Below are 24,704 nucleotides of genomic sequence, written 5' to 3' on the forward strand. Positions count from 1 at the left end.
ATTATTATTATTATTATTATTATTATTATTATTATTACTACTACTACTACTAACTACTAACTACTACTACTACTACTACTATTGCATTTAGCACTGATGATGTTTGGGTCATGAAACGTCTGCAAGAAAACAAGCCAGCTCAGAGCACCATCAACCCTGAACTAGAAATATTCTCCTTTATTAATAACACTTTATTAAAAGGCACCAGCTCGCAAACATTTCTAGCCTTTCACGACATTCATTTGTTGGCTGGAAAGGGTGTTACTAGCGTGCTCCTAATTTTTGGCACATTCAGTAATGTTGCCTTCTCCAACCTATCATTCTCCAGAAATGCTGGCTTTCAGCCTCGGGAGCTGTCAACACATGTCTGGACACCAGTCTGGGAAGGAAGGAGGCCCACTGTTTGTAGCAGTGTCACCTCCTTGTGTGACATCAAAGCTTCACAAAGCTGCTTGCTCAGTGGATTTGTCTTTATTGGAAAAGCTGAGGGGGCACACCTAGCTGGTACCCTTTGGGGGGAGGTATAGGGCAACTCTGACCTGTAGGAGGGTCTCCATTTAAAATGGCAGGATGATATGGATACCGGTTTGTAATGGCTACTTTGTCATTACTTTTTTAGAAAATTAGTTCAGTGGAATATAGGAAGTATAATCAGAATAGAGCTGGAAGGGACCTTGGAGGTCATCTAGTCCAACCCCCTGCTCAGGCAGGAAACCCTATACCATTTCGGACAAATGGCTGTCCAGTCTCTTCTTAAAAAACTCCCAGTGTTGGAGCATTCACCACTTCTAGAGGCAGATTGTAACCAGTGGAACAACCTGCCTCTAGAAGTTGTGATGTTCATAAAATGAGTCATATATCTGACCCAATTTTGCGACTATTTTGTGGCAGTCATTAAGCAAATGTCAGTTAAATGACTGCACGCAGTTAAGCGGGATGGTTAGTGATGCCCTTGTTTGCTATGGGGCATTTTTTTTTTGCCAGAAAAATGTGAAGTAAATGCCTGTTTTCAGCAAAAACGTCATAAACAGGTCCTGTGGTGTGGGGTGCTGCAAATGAAGAGTGGTTGCTGAGCCCCCAAAATGTCATGTGATTGCGAGGTGGTGACAGCAATGGCCATTAGATCTTTGGAACTGGGTCATAATTAGCTTTTGGGGGGTCTGCCGTGACTCCGACAGATGGCAAGTCAAAGGCTTGCTCCAACTTCGTTCTATCAAGAATGAAACTTTGGCAGCTAGGTGCCTCTTCCTCTACCTTTCAGCTTGCCATTAGAGTAAGGGGACAGAGGTATTGCTATTTAGAATGGGTTAGATGGATAAACAAAACCCCTCCGATTCCGATGAAGTCTGTGAGAGCCTGAACCCTTTCCAAGGACACCGCAGCAGGTGTGGAGAAGAAGCAGACGGTTCCCATAACCAAGAAGTTGGGGATTTGGCTGGAGAAATGGGTGTCTGGGAACCTCAGAGTTAGTTTTGCTTCAGCATCACCATGCCGTGTACTCAATAAAGAGTTAAGATTCCCACAAACGGACTGAACCTGGAGTTTTATTTGTAGTCTTTCGCTGAATGTTAACAAGTTCATTTGTAAATTGCCCCGACCACCACCTGTCTCAATCCTATTTCTTTTGGGTGCTAATCCTCTCAAATGAGGCTGGAGCCATCTTTAAAAACGAGACCCAGAGGGCCACGTGAATATTTTATGCCAGACGTCCCAGGATGGATTGCCTGAAAAGCACAACATCCTCTGCTTCCTCCCAAGTTTTATTCCCCAACTAGGAATCGTGTGAGACAGGAATAAAAGTGTTAACAAAATTTTATTCTAGTGAGATAAAAATTTGGATAGGTAGTTTCTAGTCCTCATGGGGCGCTACACCCTGTTACCAGTTTTGGTTACAGTTGGAGGTTTGCCTGGCAGATGCCCCCTCTCCCCCCCCCCACTTGGAAGAGGCCTTTGCCCCCAAGCGCTGCTGTCCTCTCCATGTGCAGAGCAAGAATTTTGCAGGCCGCAATAAAACAGGTCATTGCTTTTCCCTGATGGCTTCCTGAGGACCCTGTAAGCTTGACCAGGTGGCCCCAAATAGTGAAGCCGGCCCAGGGTGAGCCTCACCCCAAAGGGATCCCAAGCGTCAGCCTGGGGAGCGTGTGAACAGAGAGGTTCATGATGGTGAAGGAAGCGTCTTCTGGGAATGGCGGGCTTCGTCTTTGGTTGTTGCAGATGGGACGGTTCGAGTGCCGAAGCGGCTTAGGGTCACAGAAGAATACTGTCACGGTCCCGGCCTATGAACAGAGATGCAAGCAATTGTCATGGTTCCTACAGAGGAAACTCTTCAAAGAACTTCGAGGCATTGTTTACCTTAAAGAATCTTTATTCGAGTAGCATAGCATCGGCACGTACGTAGGCCAAGCCAAAATCTGAATTCCCCTCCCCTGAGCACAAAGTATCAAACCACAATTCCCTCCTCCAATTAACAGTCATAAATCACATTCTCCAATTCGTTTGAAATGCAGGCTTTCCCTCCAGTTCTTCAGCCCGCCATTTCTTACCCTCTCTTATTTTAAAAACCTTGGTTCTCACACTAGTTACAATATTGTTATGTCTGACTAAACTCCCATGCACATTCCTCCCCCCCCCATCATCTAATTCCCCTATCATCTAATTCTAAGTAAAACATAAGAAGGAAAATGGCTGCATCTCCATATGTTGTCAAAGCAAGAACATCCGATGTTAGCAGTGTTGACAGCAATTGCTGAACAGGCTGCAAACTCTCCCCCCCTCTTCTATAGCTTGTTTTCATGGCACCTCCTGAACCTGAGTTGAAGTCCACAAGTCTTAAAGTTGCCAAGGTTGAGGACCCCAGAATTAGGTAAACCGAGGCTGAAGCAGGCGGGAGCTGGCATTCTCTAAAACAGCGGCTTTTTGGGCCTGCTCTCGGCCATCTTGCTTGTGTCTGTTGTGCGCCAATTTCCCTGCGCAGGTTGAAATCAACCTCTAGCAGATGACCCAAGGTGCTTTTTCAGGAGGCAACTGGACTTTCTTGTTTTATCTTTGAAGATGTTTCGCTCCTCATCCCAGAAGCTTCTTCAGCTCCGACTGGATGGCGGGGAAGGGAAGGATTTATACTCCTTGCAGACAGCTGGCCGTTTGCCTTCTTTTGGAGAGCTGTTGAGGCCACTTGGACCCTGAGGACACAGACAAATCTCCAAGTGGTCTCAACGACTCTCTGAGAGAAGGCAAACGACCAGCTGTCTGCAAGGAGCATAAATCTTTCCATTTCCCACCGTTCAGAAGCTGAAGAAGCTTCTTGGAGGAAGCAAAACGTCTTTAAAGAAAAAAATAAAGTCCAGATTCTAACAGATGACAAATCTTAGTTCCAGAGAAACTGAGGCTCGCTGGCTGGGGGGCGGGGCTGGAGCCATGCAAAGGGGATGCACTCACCTCTCTGCAGACTGTGTGAGGTGTGCGGATATCAGAGCCGCAATGTTGTCGTGTCCGGCCTCCAAGGCGATGGCCACAGCGTCATTCCCGTCCTGTAAGAAAGCGTTAAGAAAGGAAGAGGTGGTGGACCACAAGGGACAGTCCTGTCTTTCCAAAACAAACAAACAAAAAAAGCCAAAACAGGAGTCTGGTACCAATTTTTATGAAAATGCTGAACGTTTTTAAATTTTTCTGATTCTGCTGTTTCATTATTTGAATTTCGAACCGCGGAATGGCCGAACTTTTAATGACTTTCAGGCATTTGAGGTAATTTTCATTTTCTTCTTGCCTTGTGAGATGCAGGAGTAGGCAACCTTGGTTCTTTTATGACTCGTGGACTTCAACTCCCAGAATTCCTGAACCAGCCGTGCTCACTCAGGAATTCTGGGAATTGAAATCCTGAGTGATAAAAGAGCCAAGGTTGCCTACCCCTGGGTTAGTGGATTAAATCATGGCGGAGAGATCTCTTCCGCAGGCAGGACAGAAACGGGGTGGAAGGGGTTCCTGATATAATTGTTCAGGAAGAACCTGAGTTACCACCATAATGGAGTCTGCCCGCGATGGCCGTAAAGCATGTCACCTGTGTGACAGACTCAATTTTATGACCATTTTTGTGACGGTTATAAAGCAGCCACTGTGCCCGTAAAGTCGACATCACAGCTTGTTAGGCAAGCTTAAAAAAAAATAGATTCCAAATTGGTGTCTACAAAGAGCAAAAGTTTATTGGGTTTGTTAGGTTTGGGTGAGGATATTGCAATACTGAGGACTAGCAGCTTGAGACAAGGAGGCAGCAACTCACGTGATCCGCGATGGAAGCGTCACAGGCTGGCTGCGCCAGAAGCAGCTGCACAGTTTCTGCCCGGCCGTGCTCGCAGGCGCACATGAGCGCGGTGGAGCCCTCCTCATCCTGCAGGTTGACGTCTGCCCCACACGCCAGCAGGGCCTCCACCATCTCCAGCCTTCCGTGGCTGACTGCCAGCATCAACGCCGTCTGGCCGGCCTGCAACCCCAGTGGAAACGCGGACAAGGGCTTTGCTTTCGGAGAGAGTGCTTCCGAGCATGTCCAGGGTGCCCCCCGCTTCCTGTTGAACCCCCTGGGGTCCATCCCAGGAGAAGGGAGCCCTCTTGTCCCCCCCCCCAAGATACCTACTTGGCTGGCCTTGGCGTTGACGTTGCCCAGGTCGAACAGTCGTCGGACCACGGCCATGTCGTCCTGTCGCTCCATGGTGGCCAGCGCGGCCAGCATGAGGGCCGTGTAGCCTGCTTTATTCTGGTGATTGATGTTGCAGACACCTTATTTGGGGGGGGGCAGAAATTGGAGATGAGGAAATGAGGGGTCAGAAGGTCCCACCACCAACTTTGAGCGGCCTTTCTGGTTTCCACTAACTGGGAAGTCGTTAAGGTGAGACTGGTGGAAAGGGGCTTTTTTGAGGGTGGGGGGAGAATGAGGCTTCAATTCTGGTCTGTTTAGGGGCCAGTTGGACATGTGGGGCTGATCCTGTGCACTGGCCTTTAGAGAAGCTTTTAGCAGTCTTCCAGTATTTGAGAGGCTGCCCCAAAGAAGAGGAGGGGGTCAATCTACTCTCCAAAGCATTAGAGGGCAGTAGGAGAAGCAACGGTCGGAAACTGACCAAAGAGAGAAGCAACCTGGAATTAAGGAGAAACTTCCTGACAGTGAGGACAATTAACCAGTGGAACAGCTTGCCACCAGAAGTTGTGGGTGCTCCATTAATGGAGGCTTTTAAGAGGCTAGACAGTCATTTGTCTGGAATGGGTCTCCTGCTTGAACGGGGGGTGGGTGGGTGGGACTAGAAGATCTCCAAGATCCCTTCCAGTTCTGAGCTGCATCCTCTGAGCTGCCCCATACAGAGGGCAGATTTGAGGAAGGCGGTTGTGACACTTCTGCCCCCCCCCATACCAGCCCCTGTGCAGCCCCAGACTGAGACAGCCCCTCTCCTGGCTGGACCCATACTTGCAACTGTTCAAAGTCGCAACAGCGCTGCAAAAAGGGACTTGCAAGTAGTTCTCATGCTTAGGATGGTTGCGGCATCCCAGGTTCGCACGACCGCCGTTTGTGACCGTCCAGATGTGCAGAATCGGTGCAGAGAGCCAGATTTGCTTATTGACTGTGCTTTGCTCAATGACCCTGACCGTAAAAGGTCGTAAAAATTGGGCGTGACTTGCTGAACGACCGCCTCACTTAGCAATGGAAGTTCCAGTCCCCACTGCGGTCATAAGCGTACCCGAGGGCTTGAATCAATTTAAGTCCCCCCCCAAACCCCGGGGGGGTCACCTGTGTCAAGCAGGAGCCGGACGATGTCGAAGTTCGAGTGGGAGACGCTGTAATGCAGCGCCATGTTCCCGTTGCCGTCGGAGAGGTTGATGACGTGGGCCAGCAGCGCTGGGGAGAGCTCGGCAAAGGCCTGCAGGTACTTGCCCACCTTGCTGGCCCGGGAGGTCTTCTGGCTGGACACTCGGAACCATTCCTGCAGGACCAGGCTGCTGCTGGACCGCTGGGGGACCAAGCGGGGCAGAGGTCAAGGCGGACACGCCTCGCCTCCAGCCCCCCACCTCGCAGGAAGTTTCAGCTTCTGGGGCTCCCTTTGCGCCCACAGACGGGGAGGGAACCTCGTGGGTCAGAAGACTACTGCCAGCCCGTGTGGGCCAGTTTGGGGGCAAATCAGCCCCGGGGTGGCCAGCACGAACTGTCCCCCCCAAAAGTGGGAAAGCAGATTGAATTAATTTGGGATGTGGTGTGCAGCTTCTGCCAGACACGGAGTTAAGTCCCACTCTTTGCCAGCTCTTCCGCCTCCCCCAAAGCCAAGGTCCGGCTCCTGTGGCTACTCACCAGCTCTTTGCTCTTTGGGGCCCCTCGGCCCTGGCCCAGATGGGTCCACACCACTAGGCAGGCCTCTCGTATCCACGGGCTCAGCTCAAACCTGCCAGAGAAGCCAAGGGGGGGGGGTCAGCCAGCCGAGCGGCTCTTTGGGGGACACGACACAGCCAGCATGGTGCCAAGAAAACTGACCGGCACCTCAAGATGGATTTGCAAAACCAGGACTGTCCATTTCCAGCTTAATGGTTCTGCAACCCCCCCCCCGAAACGTAACCTGTGCCTCTTGCTTTTGGGGGTGGGGGGTGGAAACAGAGGAGCCCTCCCCCACTTCTCTGATCTCCCCAAAGCCAGGGCTCCCTTCTTCTGCTTTTGAGCGATGCTTAAAGTTAAAGTTAAATTTTAAAGTTTTTTTTCTGATTTTAGCTGAAGTTATTTTAGATTTTAAAGCTTCTCCAGATTTTAGTTCAGGTCATTTTAAATTTTAACATTTTTTTTTCAGATTTTAGTTCAGAGTATTTTAAACATTTTTTCCAAATTTTAGTTCAGGTCATTTTAGATGTTAAACAATTTTTTCCAGATTTTAGTTTAGATTATTTTAGATTTTTAACATTTTTTTTCCCAGATTTTAGTTCAGGTCATTTTAGATTTTAACATTTTCCCCTAAATTTTACTTTAGATTATTTTAGATTTTTAACATTTTTTTTCCAGATTTTAGTTCAGATGACTGACGATCCAGAACAGGACAGCTTTTTTCCGACAGGCCTTCAGACTCTCAATGGGCTGGAAATGACTTTTGTATCATCCAGCCCAAAATTTCTAAATTTTGGCTCCTTTAAGACGGGTGGAGTTCAACTCCCAGAATTCCCTAATCAGCTGGTTGTGGGAAGGATGTGTGTTCTTTGGGGCTTCTACTATGATTCCTGCCTCACCAGCATCCTCTGCAATGGGATGCGCCCATTTTACAGACTGGAGGAACTGAGACTGGAAGAAGGGCAGGTCTATAATTTGGGGAAGGGGGAGGACCGTAGCCGCCCCTCCCTCTTCAGAGCCTAGGGGTGCAGTGGGGGGGTGGTGGTGGGAGAATCCAGACCATTCCCAGCAAGAAAGGTCCGGAAACGGGTCTGGGGTCCTTCACCTTGGGAAATGGTCTTACCTCTCTTTGACCTTGGGAGTGGCTTCTGCCTGTCCGGCAGCGTCTTCCGGGTCAGAGTCCAGCCGTGGCTGGCCAGGCGCAGCTGCCTCTGAGACCGGGCTCCCCTCCTCTTCCTCGCTGTCGCTGACATCTGGGCTGGCAGCAACATCGCCCCCCAAGTCACCGGGGTTGCCGATGGTCTCGCTGAAGGAGCCGTGGAGAGATTCCTCTCCCGGGGACCCATCCTCCTCCTCCTCCTCTTCCTCCTCCTCGCTAGAGGTGCTCTCATACCTGCCACGAGAGAGGGCGTCAGAGGAAGGCCAGGACCCTTGGCTACCCGCCACGCCCCCCCCCATGTGATCCCTGGCTCACATCTTGTCCTCCCCCCCCCACAATCCCATCCAGAACCCCACAAGCAGGGCAAAGAGGCCAAAGCAAGATGCTAATCCTCTCACAGAGGTGGCTGCTCCTGAACAAGGAGGCTCCATTTAGTTTCCCCGGGACCTGCTGTGGGTGGAGGTCTCTTCCTAAGCCTGGTTCTATTCAGTCCCACCCCTCGGGTGCTCCCCACTCCCCTAGGAAGGGCCCAGCTGTGTATTCCAGATCAGGGTTCCGGCGTTTGGGGGTAGACTGCCTCTGTCATGGAGGCTCGATCGCAAGGAGCCGAGGTGGCGCAGCAGTTAGAGTGCAAGTACTGCAGGCCACTTTAGCTGACTGTGTTCAACAGGTCAGCGGTTCAAATCTCACCGGCTCAGGGTTGACTCAGCCTTCCCTCCTTCCGGGGTAGGTAAAAATGAGGACCCAGAGTGTTGGGGTCCATGTAAATATATATATACATTGCTTACTGGTGTACACCGCTTAGAGAGTGCTTGCACTTAAAGCGGTATATAAATCTCATAAATAAATAAATAAATAAATAAATAAGGAGGTAGAATGGATGAATTGGCGTTTCCAAGGATTTGGGAGCAAAACTGAGCAGACAGACCATCGGCCACATCCTCTTCCCCCTCCCCCAATGGTGCAGGGGGGGGCCCCACAGTCGGCCCACCCCTCGGTTTTTTCTCCCGCTCAAAGGAGAGGAACGGTTTCGTACTCGCCATTCAGGAGGCCCACAAACTGGAGGGTCTTCTTCCCGCTGCCCCTCGGCTCTGCCTTGGCCGGGCTGTCCAGCCGCTTCATTATTGACTTCAGGGCACCTGCAGAGGAAAGGGGGGGGGCGGAGGAGGGGGGAAGGAGGGGAGGAGAGGACCCTCACGATGGTGATGATGGTTATTTTGTTATTCCGAGATGCATACCCTGCCTTTACACATAGTCCTCGAATTACTACGACTGCCGTTGGGGCTGGGGTTGCCATCGTTAAGCAGTCGTAAAGCAGGGGGCTGCATTGCTAATGACAGCAATCCTGGCAGTTCCCGGTTGTTGTCATAAACCAGTGTTTCCCAAACTTGACCATTTTAAGGCATGTGGACTTCAACTCCCAGAATTCCACAGCCAGCATTGCTGGCTGTGGAATTCTGGGAGTTGAAGTCCACATGCCTTAAAATGGTCAAGGTTGAGAAACACTGTCATAAACCAAGATGCAGGGGCTCCCTAAGTGGGCAGCCGAGGAAGTCCCAGGTTGGGGTGCCAGAGGGCAGTGGGGGAGGCCACCTCTAAATCAGGGGAGGGGTCAGAAAGGCTGGGGAGTGAAGACATGGGATGCATGCATGTGACTACAGCAGTGGTTCTCAAGCTTTTTAATGCCGCGACCCCCAACCGGTCGTAAGTCGAGGACTACTCAACCGGTCGTAAGCCTACTCAACTGGCGCAGCATCGTTTGCAGACTGGGACTTTTGGCGGGCTCAGCAGGGCAGAGACAGCCTGGACCATTCCTATTGGCTTTGGAAAGCCAATCGAATGAGACTCTATTCAAGAGAGTCTGATTCTATTGGCTTTCAAAAGCCAATAGAATAAAAGGGAGTAGCACAGCTAAGGAAAAGGGGGAAAAAATGGCGGACTGCGTTGTTTGGCGACCCCCGTGAAATGATCGTTCGACCCCAAATGGGGTCCCGACCCACAGGTGGAGAACCACTGGACTACAGGGAGGCAGAGATAGGGTGGAAGGTGCATGTGTGTGTGTGTGTATGTGCACAGGGAGGTGTGGGGTGTGCGATCAAAGGGGGGGAGGGAAGGAGGGCACGTACAAGCAAAGAAAGACTGGGGATGGGTTTACTCCAGCAACTTGGGGTGACTTTTCTTGGGGGGAAGGCAGCGGACAAGGGTGCAAATGGCAGTCCTGTGACCGCAGAGGTGCTGCAATTGGTCACAAGTGTGAGCAGGTTTCCGGGCACCCCAAATGACCGGCTTGTAGGTCATTGTGTTCAGTAATGGTGCTACTTCATCATAACCCGTACTTCACAGACGGTAACTTCCGATGGCACAAGATGCTCCCGTCTCCTCTTTTCCCCACAACCAAGGTTGACTCAGCCTTCCCTCCTTCCGGGGTAGGTAAAATGAGGACCCAGATTGTTGGGGGCAATGTAAATATATATATATATACATTGCTTACTAGTGTACACCGCTTAGAGAGTGCTTGCACTTAAAGCGGTATATAAGTCTCATAAATAAATAAACCACCCTGAGAGGTAGGTTAGGCTGAGAGAGAGAGTGACTGGGCCAAAGTCACCCCATCTGTGGCTTTCATGCCTAAGGCGGGACTAGAACTCGCTGCCTCCTGGGTTCTAGGCCAGCACCAGAACTACTATCCCAAACATGCCCAGGAAACTGAGGGCAGACAGATGTGGTGTTTGGGCCCCTCTCCCCCAGGGAAGACGCCATTCCAACTATGCCCCCCACCCCACAAGTTTCTTCTGGAAGCGGTAAAGACCGGGGTGGGGAAGGGTGGGATTCTTGGAGACGAGAGACCCCCAGGGACCCACCTTTGATCCAAAGCTGGGAGAGACCCTTGCAGTGCTTCAGCCATCCTGGAACTCTCTTTTCAAGGAGGGGCGCTCGTCCTCCCCCCTCATCAAACACCCACACCCAGTGACTGCCTTTGCACAAGGCACCGATGGGCCCCCTTTTAACGAGGTTCAAAATGGTGCCGTGGGACTCTGCGCTTCCAGGCCCAATCGGCCCCTTTCAGCTCTGGGGTGTTGTGCAATTGGGGCCGCGTGGGGCCCACCCAAAGTGGTCCTTCCAAGGACAACGGGGACCCCTGCAAGGTTGGCCTCAGATGGTTATTCGGATCAGCTCGTCCTGCAGCTCCCACCGAGACTCCAGGCTTCAGGGGTTGAGGATAGGGCCAGATTGAGAACTCCCCCCCCCAGGCCTGGTCCCAGAAGCCCCACCACACACACACACACACACACACACACACACACACACACACACAAATGTTCTTGTCCTCCCCGCTCCCCGTATGCTCTCCTGGAGCAAGCTGCGTAGTGCCAAATTGCTGAACAGCACTGTCCTAAAGCAGTGTTTCCCAAACTTGACAATTTTAAGGCATGAGGACTTCAACTCCCAGAATTCCACAGCCAGCAACTTCTAGTCCCGCCTTAAAATTGTCAAGTTTGGGAAACACTATCCTAAAGCATCGAGTGTCCAAGGCAGACCAGGCGCCGTTTGTATAATGCCAGAAGCTCTGGCCCACAGGGAAGAGATGCCTACAATGAGTAATCTGGCCCTTCTCCTGAGCCTGATGTGTGTTTGTGTGTGTGTGTGTGTGCGTATGTGTATTTGTGGTTTGGGGTCTCTGTGGGGAGGAAAGCTTCTTCCCTACATTTTCAGAGGCTGCAAGACAGATTTGTAGCTACGTCGTGAACGTGCATCTTAAGAAACCCTCAACTGACGAAGGACAGGGGTGGGGTTCTCAGCTTGGCAGCCACCCTGGAGTAGCCCAGCCTTGTGTGCTGCACGTGACAGTGGCACTCACCAGCCCCTGAGACCCCCTCTGCCCCGTTTGGCTCCTGGCTGTCCTGGCTGCCCACCCTCAGGGGCAAAGGTGGGCCAGCATCCGCTTCTCCCTCTGTGGTCTGCAGTGCCAGCTGGACCAGCGTCCCTTCCTTGCTGCCTGTGGGAGGCCTGGCGTCTTCTGATCTGGACCCCTCCCCAGCTGTGCCACAGGGAAGGCTCCCTGGCATTGCTGCTGTGCACTCGAGGTGGCCATTTTGGCCTGTGTGCTCCGTCCCCGGTGAAGTCAGTGGCGTTTTCTGTTGTGAGTCCTGGGTGGGCTTTGCTTCCGCACTTGATTCGCCTTGCAAGTTGCAACCGACTCCTACATGGGACACTTGCAGAAAGCTCTGGACGCTGACCTCCGCCGTTTCCACGTGGCTGCCCACAGCCTGGCACCGGGTGGGTGGCACGGCCTCCACGCAAACATCGGCTGTCTCTGGATACACCAAGGTCGCTTGGCTGACCAGGTTGTCTGGCCTGCGGGAGCACACCTCCACCCGCAGCTCCTCCAGTTCCTCGGTGGCCTCCTTCAGGTGTCCCTCCAGCATGGCAATCACGGCCTGCTGGTGCTGGACCCTGTGCTGCACCAGCTGCATCTCCTCCTCTGTGGCCGACGACACCCCAAGGAAGGACTCCATCACCCACACCTCTGCGTCGCGGGTCTCAGTCTCGCACCCAACGGCCACTTCCCGGCACGGTCTTTGACTCTGGTAGTAGCAAACGAGTTCACTCATATCCACCTCCTCCCCAACTCCGATGGACCTCTGGCCGGGCTGCTCTGCTCTTGGCGGCCGGGCCCCTCCTCTGCTCTTCCCAGCCCTCTCTGGACCGGTCAGCCGCTCGGTCAGTTTTTTCAGCTCTGCGATCTTACTTGATCTTCCTTTGGTCACCTCGCTCTCAGTCTGCACCTCCTGGATAGCCTGGGGCCCTCCTGTGTCCAGACAGGCAGCCCCATCTTTGAGGGCTTGTCTTGGGGGGAAGCAGAAGACCCCTGGCTGGCCAGCTTCAACCTCCACCTTCTCCCCCAAGCCAGCCACCAGCTGCTCCTTCTCCTGCTTCAGCTGGCAGATCTGCTCCTCCAGAAAGGGGATCACCTTCACCTGCTCCTCCAGCTCCTTCAGCTGTTTGAGAGCCGCGGCCATCTGCTCCCGGACGTGATGGAGGTGTGCGGGGCTCACTGCCGGAACCGGAGTGCTCCTTCCCGAATTAGGGGGGCTTGTCTTCACGGGCTCAGCCTGGCTGTCCCCGGACAGAAAGGAAGCAGAATTGGGGGGACACATGCTCTCTCTGGAAGGGCCGGTTGTCCTCTTGAACGGTGCGCCTCCCCCACCAGTCAGCAAACTCAGCTGTGCCTCCTCCAGTCTCCTGCTGGTCTCCAGCAAGGTCGTTTCGACCCGTCTGCCTCCTCTCCCCACTGAATCGGGAGAAGCCGGGGGGAGAAGCTGGGCTGTGGGAGCAGGAGACGTCGGAAAGGAGCCGTTTTTGCCTGTGAGGTCCTTGGTGTCGTAGGAAGCCGTTCGGGGCCGTGAGGAGAAGGCGGGTCTGCCGTCCTCACTGGTCGCGGACGAGAGAGACTCGGTGGAGGCCCAGCCCCCCATTTGGCTGCGGGGGGAGCTCTGGGCTGGCTTGGACCCCTTAGCTTTGCGATGCAGGGGCAACTTCCGGAGGGTCTGGCCTCTCTCGATGTCGTCCACGTACTTGAGGAAGTCTAGATCCAGCAGGAAGCCGTAGGGGGTTTCCACCGAATAAGGCATCTTCTCCCCGCCCTGATCCTGATCCGGGTACAAGACAGGGCGAGCCAGTCCTGGAAACCAAGCGGGGACAACATGAATGCTTGGGGGTAACTGTGTATCGTGTCTTGGGGGGGGGAAGACCCCTTATAATAATAATAATAAAGTTGGAAGGGACCTTGGAGGTCATCTGGTACAACCTCCTGCTCAGGCAGGAAACCCTAGACCCATTTCGGACAAATGGCTGTCCAGTCTCTTCTTAAAAACTTCCAGTGTTGGAGCATCCACCGCTTCTGGAGGCAAGGAGTTCCACCGGTTAATTGTTCTCACTGTCAGGAAGTTTCTCCTTAGTTCTAGGTTGCTTCTCTCCTTGATGAGTTTCCACCCGTTGCTTCCTGTCCTGCCTTCAGGCGCTTTGGAGAAGAGCTTGACTCCCTCTTCTTTGGGGCAGCCCCTGAGATACTGGAAATGACCTTCACCTCCTTCAAAAAGAGACACCCATTTGTCTGAAACGGTATAGGGTCTCCTGCTTGAGCAAGGGGTTGGACTAGATGACCTCCAGGGTACCTTTCATTCTGTTATGGAAGGAAGGAAGGAAGGAAGGAAGGAAGGAAGGAAGGAAGGAAGGAACCGGTACTTCAGTTCAAGGGGTGTTGTGTTGGACTGGAGATCCTGTCCCCCCAGCTGGAACTGCCCCCTGACCCCCCACACCCCCCCCTTGCTCCCGAGACTCTGGCCACTGGCCCCGCCCTTGCTCTCCTCCCCAGAAGCCTCTGCACAAGACGAGCACAGAGCGCCTTACTCTCCGAAGTGAGTAGGGCACGGCCCTCGGCTGCTGCCCACCTGCCCACCTCGCTGGCAGAGTGGCTGGCAAAGCCCCCCCCCCCTTTTGCAGGACAGGCCCTTCCAAGGACGGCTCCGCTCCATTATTGCCAGATTTCTGAGTTTTTGGAGCTGCAGTTAATTTTTCATTTCTGAAACCTCCGTTTTCACCAGGCACAGATCCTTGTTACCTGTAGAGCCGTGGTCAAGGTGTGGCACCCGGGCCATTCCTGCTTCCGGGGTCCCCCAAAGCCCAGCTGTCCCCAGGGGTGACGTCAACCTGGAGAAGGAGAAGGAGAGAGTTGAGAAGACTTCCCTGCCCACCAAAGTCCCCCCCCCTGCAGCTTTGCTTTCTAACGAAGCAAATGCCTAGCTAGTCTCCCCCTAATGTTATCCCAGAGCTGGAGAAATTCAGGGGCTTCCTTCCTTCCTTCCTTCCTTCCTTCCTTCCTTCCTTCCTTCCTTCCTTCCTTCCTTCCTTCCTTCCTTCCTTCCTTCCTTCCTTCATCACTCCCTACTTTCCTTTCCCTCTTTTTTCTTTCTTTCCTTCCTTCTTTCCTTTCCTTTCCTTTCTTTCTTCTTTCCTTCCTTCCTTCCTTCCCTCTTTCTTTCTTTCTTTCTTTCTTTCTTTCTTTCTTTCTTTCTTTCTTTCTTTTTCTTTCTCTCTTCCTTCCTTTCCTTTCTCCCTTCCTTCCTTCCTTTCTCTTCCTTCCTTCCTTCCTTCCTTTCCTTTTTCTTTTCTTTCCTTCCTTCCTTCCTTCCCTCTCTTTCTTTCTTTCTTTCTTTCTTTCTTTCTTTCTTTCTTTCTTTCTCTCTCTCTCCTTCCTTTCCTTCCTTCCTTCCTCTTTTCTTTCTCTCTTTCTTTCTTTCTTTCTTTCTTTCTTTCTTTTTCTTTCTCTCTCTTCCTTCCTTTCCTTCCTTCCTCCTTCCTTCCTTCCTTCCTTCCTTCCTTCCTTCCTTCATCACTCCCTACTTTCCTTTCCCTCTTTTTTCTTTCTTTCCTTCCTTCTTTCCTTTCCTTTCCTTTCTTTCTTCTTTCCTTCCTTCCTTCCTTCCCTCTTTCTTTCTTTCTTTCTTTCTTTCTTTCTTTCTTTCTTTCTTTCTTTCTTTTTCTTTCTCTCTTCCTTCCTTTCCTTTCTCCCTTCCTTCCTTCCTTTCTCTTCCTTCCTTCCTTCCTTCCTTTCCTTTTTCTTTTCTTTCCTTCCTTCCTTCCTTCCCTCTCTTTCTTTCTTTCTTTCTTTCTTTCTTTCTTTCTTTTTCTTTCTTTCTCTCTCTCTTCCTTCCTTTCCTTCCTTCCTTCCTCTTTTCTTTCTCTCTTTCTTTCTTTCTTTCTTTCTTTCTTCTTCTTTCTTTCTCTCTCTCTTCCTTCCTTTCCTTCCTTCCTCCTTCCTTCCTTCCTTCCTTCCTTCCTTCCTTCCTTCATCACTCCCTACTTTCCTTTCCCTCTTTTTTCTTTCTTTCCTTCCTTCTTTCCTTTCCTTTCCTTTCTTTCTTCTTTCCTTCCTTCCTTCCTTCCCTCTCTTTCTTTCTTTCTTTCTTTCTTTCTTTTTCTTTCTCTCTTCCTTCCTTTCCTTTCTCCCTTCCTTCCTTCCTTTCTCTTCCTTCCTTCCTTCCTTCCTTTCCTTCCTTTTCCTTCCTTCCTTCCTTCTTTCTTTCTTTCTTTCTTTTTCTTTCTTTCTTTCTTTCTTTCTTTCTTTCTTTCTTTCTTTCTCTCTCTCCTTTCCTTTCCTTCCTTCCTTCCTCTTTTCTTTCTCTCTTTCTTTCTTTCTTTCTTTTTCTTTCTTTCTCTCTCTCTTCCTTCCTTTCCTTCCTCCTTCCTTCCTTCCTTCCTTCCTTCCTTCCTTCCTTCCTTCCTTCCTTCCTTCCTTCCTTCCTTCCTTCCTCTCTTTTCTTTCTTTCTCTTTCTTTCTTTCTTTCTTTCTTTCTTTCTTTCTTTCTTTCTTTCCCTCCCTCCCTCCCTCCCTCCCTCCCTCTGTCTCTCTCCCTTCCTTCCTTCCTTCCTTCCTTTCTCCTTTCCTTTCCTTCCCTCGCTATGCAGCGGAAACTGCACCCTTTTTTTAAAACAAAAAATGTCTTATGCTCACAAGGCATGCAAAAGATGTAAAAAAATTCCATTTTTATTTTTTTGGAAATATTTATCTTCTACGCTTTTGATGCTGTAAGGAACTCAAGAGTTGCTTAGAAAAGAGGCGGACAGTCAATGAATGAATGGGCTGAGTGACGGGGGGGGGGGGTTTAAGGCTTGCAGGATTGCCGGCACTGACTTTTGGGATCCGTGTCAGAGAACCGAAAAGGGGCAACTGCGGCTGAGCAGCAGCTGAACGTGGGTCACCAGCACCGCCGAGTCTGCGGAGGAGGCCAGGCCGGCTTGCAGACGGATCCCTGGAAGGATCGCCTCCCAAATCTCCCTCCGTTATGTTGATCGGGTCCCACCCAGGAATTTGAGGCCGGATCCCGTTCTCAGCCCCACACAGGAAGGAGGTCCAGACCGAGGGGGGGGGGAAGAGGCTGTCCCAAGGAAGACCACCGGGGCGATTGAGAGGAGTGGGACGTAATGGGGTCAGAATGGGGAGGAGCAGCCCAAGAAGGGGGGGAGGGGCTGGTGGTCCTTTTCAGACACCCAGAGCAGTTTCACGCAGAACCAAGGCAAGACCTGGTTCGAGGAATCCTGGGTTTAAATCTCAGTACGTTGGGTGTTGAATGTTAGAAAGATCCTTCCAAGGGCAAGAGTAACAGAATAGCAGAGCTGGAAGGGATCCTGGAGGTCATCTAGTCCAGCCCCCTTCTTCTCAAGCCCGTTCAGACACATAAGAGAATAACAGAGCTGGAAGGGACCCTGGAGGTCATCTAGTCCAGCCCCCTTCTTCTCAAGCCCGTTCAGACAAATCAGAGAATAACAGAGCTGGAAGGGACCCTGGAGGTCATCTAGTCCATCCCCCTTCTTCTCAAGCCCGTTCAGACACATAAGAGAATAACAGAGCTGGAAGGGATCCAGGAGGTCATCTAGTCCAGCCCCCTTCTTCTCAAGCCCGTTCAGACACATAAGAGAATAACAGAGCTGGAAGGGACCCTGGAGGTCATCTAGCCCAGCCCCCTTCTTCTCAAGCCCGTTCAGACAAATAAGAGAATAACAGAGCTGGAAGGGACCCTGGAGGTCATCTAGTCCAGCCCCCTTCTTCTCAAGCCCGTTCAGACAAATCAGAGAATAACAGAGCTGGACAGGATCCTGGAGGTCATCTAGTCCAGCCCCCTTCTTCTCAAGCCTGTTCAGACAAATCAGAGAATAACAGAGCTGGAAGGGATCCTGGAGGTCATCTAGTCCAGCCCCCTTCTTCTCAAGCCCGTTCAGACAAATCAGAGAATAACAGAGCTGGAAGGGATCCTGGAGGTCATCTAGTCCAGCCCCCTTCTTCTCAAGCCCGTTCAGACACATAAGAGAATAACAGAGCTGGAAGGGATCCTGGAGGTCATCTAGTCCAGCCCCATTCTTCTCAAGCCAGTTAAGACAAATAAGAGAATAACAGAGCTGGAAGGGACCCTGGAGGTCATCTAGTCCAGCCCCCTTCTTCTCAAGCCAGTTCAGACAAATAAGAGAATAACAGAGCTGGAAGGGACCCTGGAGGTCATCTAGCCCAGCCCCCTTCTTCTCAAGCCCGTTCAGACAAATAAGAGAATAACAGAGTTGGAAGGGACCCTGGAGGTTGTCTAGTCCAGCCCCCTTCTTCTCAAGCCCGTTCAGACAAATAAGAGAATAACAGAGCTGGAATGGATCCTGGAGGTCATCTAGTCCAGCCCCCTTCTTCTCAAGCCTGTTCAGACAAATAAGAGAATAACAGAGCTGGAAGGGACCCTGGAGGTCATCTAGCCCAAGACAGTGGCTGTCCAGTCTCTTCTTGAGAACCTCTCTCGGAGCCCTGCTGCGTCAAAGGGAGGCTGGACAACCATCTGTCAATGGACTTGGATTAGGATGCTCCCACTGAGCAGGGGGTTGGACTGGATGGCCTCAAGGACCCTTCCCATCTACAGTTTCTCAGCAGGAAAGGATAAAGGACTCCATCCCTTGAAAGGTGAGAGAGGGGAAGTGGCCAACATAGTTTTTAACAACCTAAGCAAGGACCTTGGGCCACAAGGATTCAGCGGGACCCCCTCCATCGGATGGCTTGTCCAAGTTTGATATTTATTCATATTTATTTTTAAAATGTATTGGTTGCCCATCTTACCATGGGGTAATTCTGCGCAGCTTACACTCTTAAAAAGATGGAACGATATAAATCAGGATGTGTGTGTGTGTGTCTGTGTGTGTCTCCAACCTTGGGAACTTTTAAGACTTGTGGACTTGAATTCCCAGAATCCCCCAGCCAGCATGCTGGCTGGAGAATTCTGTGAGTTGGTCCACAAGTCTTAAAAGTTGCCAAAAAGGTTGGACACACACACACACACACACAGATATAAATAAATCATGTATACTGTATATAGTCTTCCTGATTTAAATACTATTTTTATATCTATAAAATGTATATATAGTTAGTTGCTGCTGCGGTGCTCGTGAGAGCGGAAGGCAGCTGCAGATGTGCAAGAGGGTCCCTGCCGGGTGAAACAGCTGGAGGGGGGGGACAGGGCTGCTTGACGCGCAGCTGCTGCGGGGAGGGGCCGCTGCAGAGCTGACCAACAGCCCCGTCCGGCAGGGGTGCCCGGCGCGCCCTTCTGCCTTGAGGCAGGAAGCGGCGAAGGAAATGCCAATTGCTGGAAAAGCGACACACGCAACACGCACACACACACACACACACCACACCGAGGCAAGGCACACACGTGCAGCGCGAAACTTCGCGGTCCTCCTCCTCCGCTCCACGGCGGGACGCAGGAAAGCGCTTCCAAATTTGGGCCAGTCCGCAGGTGTGAGTCAGACAATCCGCGCGTAGACAACGGAGGAGGAGACCCCGCCAGGCTCCGGGGGCGATCAGTCCGAGCGAGCCCGATGCAGCCAGCCAAAAGGCCAGAGGGTGGGAAAAGTCCCCTCCAAGAGGGGGGGGGCACAAAAGGACACCCCCTTCACCCGTCCCGTCAAGGGAAACTTTTTTGGGGGGGGGGTCCTGGTTTGGTTCTGTCAAGCTGCTCAGGCCCGCGGCTGTCCGGCTGGCAGGTGAACCCAGGCGCGGGCGGGAGAGGGGGGTGCGGGCTGCCCAAAGGTCTTGGCTGGCTGCCAAGTCTCCCCCCCCGCCGCCGCCCCCCCAAAAACGCCAGCCGCAGAATTGAGCAGTAGCTACTCGCGAACAACTAGGCTTCTCCGAGAGTCCCCCACCAGGACACCCCCCCCCGCTTTCCCCGGTGCCGGCAGGTGTCCAGAGGACTAGCAACTTGACTTGTCCTTTCACTCCGTCCAGACAAGGGAATAGCCTCTCCAGCTATCCTGGGGGGGGGGGAGACTCGGGCAAAGAGGGTCTCTTTCCTTCCTATCCCCCACCCCACCCCACCCCACCCCAGCATTCCTCGCAGGCTCCCCAGCGCCGCTTCCCCATTCCCGCGAGCACGTGCAGAGTTCTTCCTCCGGCCGAGCAGGGAGGTGGTGGTGGTGGGGGGGAGGCAAGCGGCAATCGGGCTGCGCCGGAGCCCTGCCCACCCACCCAGCCACCCACCCAGCCCTGCTCGTCCGCCCCCCGCCCGACTTGCCTGCGCTCTCCGCTCCGGCGCTGGGCTCCGCTCCGGCCGGCGCCCAGCGAGCAGGTCCAGCGACGGGCAGGGAAGGAGGGAGGGAGGGAAGGCGGCGGGCGCGCCCCTTCCCGGCTGGCGGGGGCCGCGGCGTGAGTCAGGCGGGCGGATGCGCTCAAAAGCGCTTTCCAAGCGGATCCGCGCCGCTTCCTGACCCCCATCTGGAGCTCGGCGGGGGAGGGGCCCTCGAATCGGGGAGGGGTCCGCCTTTGCCCCCTCCCCGCCGCCCCTGCTGGAGCCCGCCGGGGAGGTGGGGGGGGAGCAGCCCGGCGCTTCTCTTCCCGGTCACTCGATGCCCCCCCACCCCTGACTATTCCGGCGTGTCCCCCCCCTCCCGTGGGTCTTTGGGTGGGCTTAGTAGGCAAGAGACACGCGGGGCGGGGGTCGTGGCCCTGGAGTCCCACCGGCCGAACCTGGATGCCCGAGTCGGCTGATCGTTTCTCCGTTTAGGGGTGTGTGTGTGTGTGTGCGGGGGGGGGGCACCAGCAGCTTTCCGGTTTGGAGAAGAGCTGACGGGTCCAGTGGGGGAGGAACGTTTTGGTTAGACGTTGCTTGTTCTCCAAACTTGGCCACTTTAAGGCTTGTGGACTTCAACTCCCAGAATTCCCCAGACAGCGATCTTGGCGCCTTTAAGACTTCTGGACTTCAACTCCCAGAATTCTTCAATCAGCAATCTTGGCCACTGTGAGACTTGTGGACTTCAACTCCCAGAATTCCCCAGCTAGCGTTCTTGGCCACTTTAAGACTTCTGGACTTCAACTCCCAGAATTCCTCAATCAGCAATCTTGGCAACTTTTAAGACTTCTGGACTTCAACTCCCAGAATTCTTCAATCAGCAATCTTGGCCACTGTGAGACTTGTGGACTTCAGCTCCCAGAATTCCCCAGCTAGCGTTCTTGGCCACTTTAAGACTTCTGGACTTCAACTCCCAGAATCTCCCAGAATTCCCCAGCTAGCGTTCTTGGCCACTTTAAGACTTGTGGACTTCAACTCCCAGAATTCCCCAGCCAGCGATCTTGGCGCCTTTAAGACTTCTGGACCTCAACTCCCAGAATTCCTCAATCAGCAATCTTGGCCACTGTGAGACTTGTGGACTTCAACTCCCAGAATTCCCCAGCTAGCGTTCTTGGCCACTTTAAGACTTCTGGACTTCAACTCCCAGAATTCCTCAATCAGCAATCTTGGCAACTTTTAAGACTTCTGGACTTCAACTCCCTGAATTCCCAAGCCGGAGTTCTTGGCCACTTTAAGGCTTGTGGACTTCAACTCCCAGAATCCCCCAGGCAGAAAACACTAGATCTGCAAAATGGAAACCTGCCTGCTGAGAAACCTCTTGAATCTGGCTAAATAGAGGGTGCTTCTGAATTTTGGGGGTGCTCTCCGACTGAGATCTCGGGCTGGTTGGAGAGATTGTTCAGAGTGACCCAAGAAGGTGTCCAGGCAGACTCTCAGCCATCCAGCTCACGGTTGCCCCAAAGGGGGCTTTCTCAAAAGGCAACTGGGCTTCCTTTGTTTTTCCTTGAAGACGTGTCGCTTCTCGTCCCAGAAGCTTCCTCGGTTCTGACTGAATGGTGGAGAATGGAAGGCTTTCTCTCTCTCCCTTGCAGTCATCTGCTCATTAGCACTCTCTCTGAGATCCCTGAGGCCACTTGGAGGGCTAACAGCTGTTCAAAGCCAGTAAACAAAAGGCTAAATATTTCAAGTAAGAAATGGAGAAAAAGGATGATTTTTATGTCTAAAAAGAAAGAAAGAAAGAAAGAAAGAAGCTATTCCAGATTCACTATAACAGAGGTCTTCAAACTTGGTCACTTTAAGACTTGTGGACTTCAGCTCCCAGAATTCCCCAGCCAGCATGGCTGGCTGGGGAATTCTGGGAGCTGAAGTCTACAAGTCTCACAGTTGCCAAAATTGCTGATTGGGGAATTCTGGGAGTTGAAGTCCACAAGTCTCACAGTGGCTAAGATTGCTGATTGAGGAATTCTGGGAGTTGAATTCCACAAGTCTTAAAGTGGCCAAGATTGCTGGCTGGGGAATTCTGGGAGTTGAAGTCCAGAAGTTTTAAAGGCGCCAAGAACGCTGGCTGGGGAACTCTGGGAGTTGAAGTCCACAAGTCTCACAGTGGCTAAGATTGCTGATTGAGGAATTCTGGGAGTTGAATTCCACAAGTTTTAAAGGCGCCAAGATCGCTGGCTGGGGAATTCTGGGAGTTGGTCCAGAAGTCTTAAAAGTGGCCAAGATTGCACTATGGTTTGAAAACCCAGCCTGCTCCACTTCACAGTGGCAGGAACCCAACATTGCCTTAAGCTCAAGCCATCTTTGCATGATTGCAACAAGCAGACCCGTGAGAACCTCAGGAAACCAGCGAAAAGCTGCAGGAAGTGACCGCAGGGTGTGCCTGGGGAGGCTGCCCTCTGCGTGGCCCGAGCAAGTTTGACCTGGGTAAACCCTGGCCTGGCTACGGCTCTCCATTCGGAAGGGTGGGAAAATTCCCAACGGAGGGAAATGGGATCAAGCAGGGAAGGGGATTATGGAGAGAAGCCAGTCCCCCCCCACCTCTGCACCCCCAGTCCTTGTGGGTGCCCTGATTCAGCTTCTGAGCCAGCCAGAATGCAAACTGAAGCCAGATAGCAGAATAACAAGAGTTGGAAGGGACCTTGGAGGTCATCTAGTCCAACCCTCTGCTCAGGCAAGAAACCTTGGCTCTTTTATGACTTGCGGACTTCAACTCCCAGAATTCCTGACCCAGCATGGGGGAACTATGGCCCCTTCATGACTCGAGGACTTCAACTCCCAGAATTCCTGAGCCAGCATGGGGGAACTATGGCCCCTTCATGACTGGTAGACTTCAACTCCCAGAATTCCTGAGTCAGCATGGGGGAACTATGGCCATCTCATGACTCCTGGACTTCAACTCCCAGAATTCCTGAGTCAGCATGGGGGAACTATGGCCCCCTCATGACTCGGGGACTTCAACTTCCAGAATTCCTGAGCCAACATGGGAGAACTTTGGCCCCTTCATGACTTGGGGACTTCAACTCCCAGAATTCCTGAGCCAGCATAGCTCAGCTTGGAAACCTCTCCCTTTCCCCTCAGCATGACTGGCTCAGGAATTCTGGGAGCTGAAGTCCACCAGTCATAAAAGAGCCAAGGTTGCCTACCCCTGCCCTATACCATTTCGGACAAATGGCTGTCCAGTCTCTTCTTAAAAACTTCCAGGGTTGGAGCATTCACCGCTTCTGGAGGCAGGTGGTTCCACTGGTTAATTGTTCTAACTGTCAGGAAGTTTCTCCTTAGTTCTAGGTTGCTTCTCTCCTTGATCAGTTTCCATCCGTTGCTTCTTGTCCTGCCTTCAGGCGCTTTGGAAAATAGCTTGACTCCCTCTTCTTTGGGGCAGCCCCTGAGATATTGGAAGACTGCTATCCTGTCCCCCCTCGTCCTTCTCTTCATTAAAGTAGACACACCCAATTCCAGCAACTGTTCCTTATATGCTTTGGCTTCCAGTCCCCTGATCCTCTTTGTTGATTGGTTGATTTGCTCTTCTAGTCCAACCCCCTGCTCAAGCAGTTGGCTGTCCTATGCCATTCTGGACAAATGGCTGTCCAGTCTTTCCAGTGATGGAGCACCCACAACTTTTGAAGGCAACTTCTGTCCCTCTGGTTCACTGTTCTAACAGGAAATTTCTCCTTAGTTCGCAGTGTTTCCCAAACTTGACCATTTTAAGGCATGTGGACTTCAACTCCCAGAATTCAACAGCCAGCATTGCTGGCTGTGGAATTCTGGGAGTTGAAGTCCACATGCCTTAAAATGGTCAAGGTTGAGAAACACTGTTCTAGGGGAAAAAGCCAATAAAATGGTCAAGTTTGGGAAACACTGTTCTAGGGGAAAAAGCCAATACAATCTTAAGTTGCACGAACAGAGGGATAGAATCAAGATCACGGGAAGGATTATTACCGCTCTAATTAAATTTTCCTGCTCTTAGCCATGGCAAGGTCTTGCGGTTTCCTGCTTTAACTACTAGAGGGGTTTTTTTTTGCACCTTGGGGGGGCAACATGCCTGCAACCAAAAGGGGATCTCCAGCTGGGATCTAGGGCTGGCCACCCACCTCTAAGACAATCAGCGCATCCTGTTGCAGGAAGAGGGTCAGTGGTGGGAAGCCCCCCCTCCCTTGGATTCAGCCCCCAGTTTCCTGAAGGAAAGGAAGAGGACAGAAGGGCCGCCTGCCTCCTCCCCTGGGAGACCTCCATTGTCCTGCTCCACCACAAGCCAAGGACGGATGGAACGTTTCCTGGAAAGCAGCAGGAGAACGAACGGAAGGGAAGAGTCAGATCCCTACCCCAGAGGAAAAACACACAGACTGCAGAAAACCTTTAGAGTAGAGTAGAGTAGAATAGAATAGAATAGAATAGAATTACAGAATAGAATAGAATAGAATAGAATAGAATAGAATAGAATTACAGAATAGAATAGAATAGAATTACAGAATAGAATAGAATAGAATAGAATAGAATAGAATAGAATAGAATAGAATAGAATTACGGAATAGAATAGAATAGAAAAGAATAGAATTACGGAATAGAATAGAATAGAATAGAATTACAGAATAGAATAGAAAAGAATAGAATAGAATAGAATAGAATAGAATAGAATAGAATAGAATAGAATTACGGAATAGAATAGAATTACGGAATAGAATAGAATAGAAAAGAATAGAATTACGGAATAGAATAGAATAGAAAAGAATAGAATTACGGAATAGAATAGAATAGAATAGAATAGAACAGAATAGAATAGAATAGAATTACAGAATAGAATAGAATAGAATAGAATAGAATTACAGAATAGAATAGAAAAGAATAGAATTACAGAATAGAATAGAAAAGAATAGAATAGAATTACAGAATAGAATAGAAAAGAATAGAATTACAGAATAGAATAGAAAAGAATAGAATAGAATTACAGAATAGAATAGAATAGAAAAGAATAGAATTATGGAATAGAATAGAATAGAATAGAATAGAACAGAATAGAATAGAATTACAGAATAGAATAGAATACAATAGAATTACG

The 24,704-nt window shown here is 51.4% G+C and overlaps 1 protein-coding gene across 1 annotated transcript; it reads right to left on the reverse strand.

Annotated features, from left to right (window-relative positions):
- Positions 1–1,794: 1,794 nt before the first annotated feature.
- Positions 1,795–19,826, reverse strand: LOC120314857 (KN motif and ankyrin repeat domain-containing protein 2-like). The gene is made up of 11 exons (XM_039358368.1): positions 19,598–19,826; positions 14,122–14,210; positions 11,359–13,182; positions 8,536–8,638; positions 7,464–7,733; positions 6,323–6,413; positions 5,768–5,987; positions 4,625–4,767; positions 4,274–4,474; positions 3,436–3,527; positions 1,795–2,276 (listed from the first exon to the last, which is right to left on the reverse strand). Exons 1-11 carry the CDS (start codon positions 19,795–19,797, stop codon positions 2,264–2,266), a joined length of 3,246 nt encoding a protein of 1,081 aa, XP_039214302.1. The 5' UTR covers positions 19,798–19,826; the 3' UTR covers positions 1,795–2,263.
- Between the last annotated feature and the right edge of the window lie 4,878 nt (positions 19,827–24,704).

This window comes from Crotalus tigris, unplaced genomic scaffold (assembly GCF_016545835.1).
Source record: "Crotalus tigris isolate CLP2741 ecotype Arizona unplaced genomic scaffold, ASM1654583v1 scf7180000019012.113530, whole genome shotgun sequence".
NCBI lineage: Eukaryota > Metazoa > Chordata > Lepidosauria > Squamata > Viperidae > Crotalus > Crotalus tigris.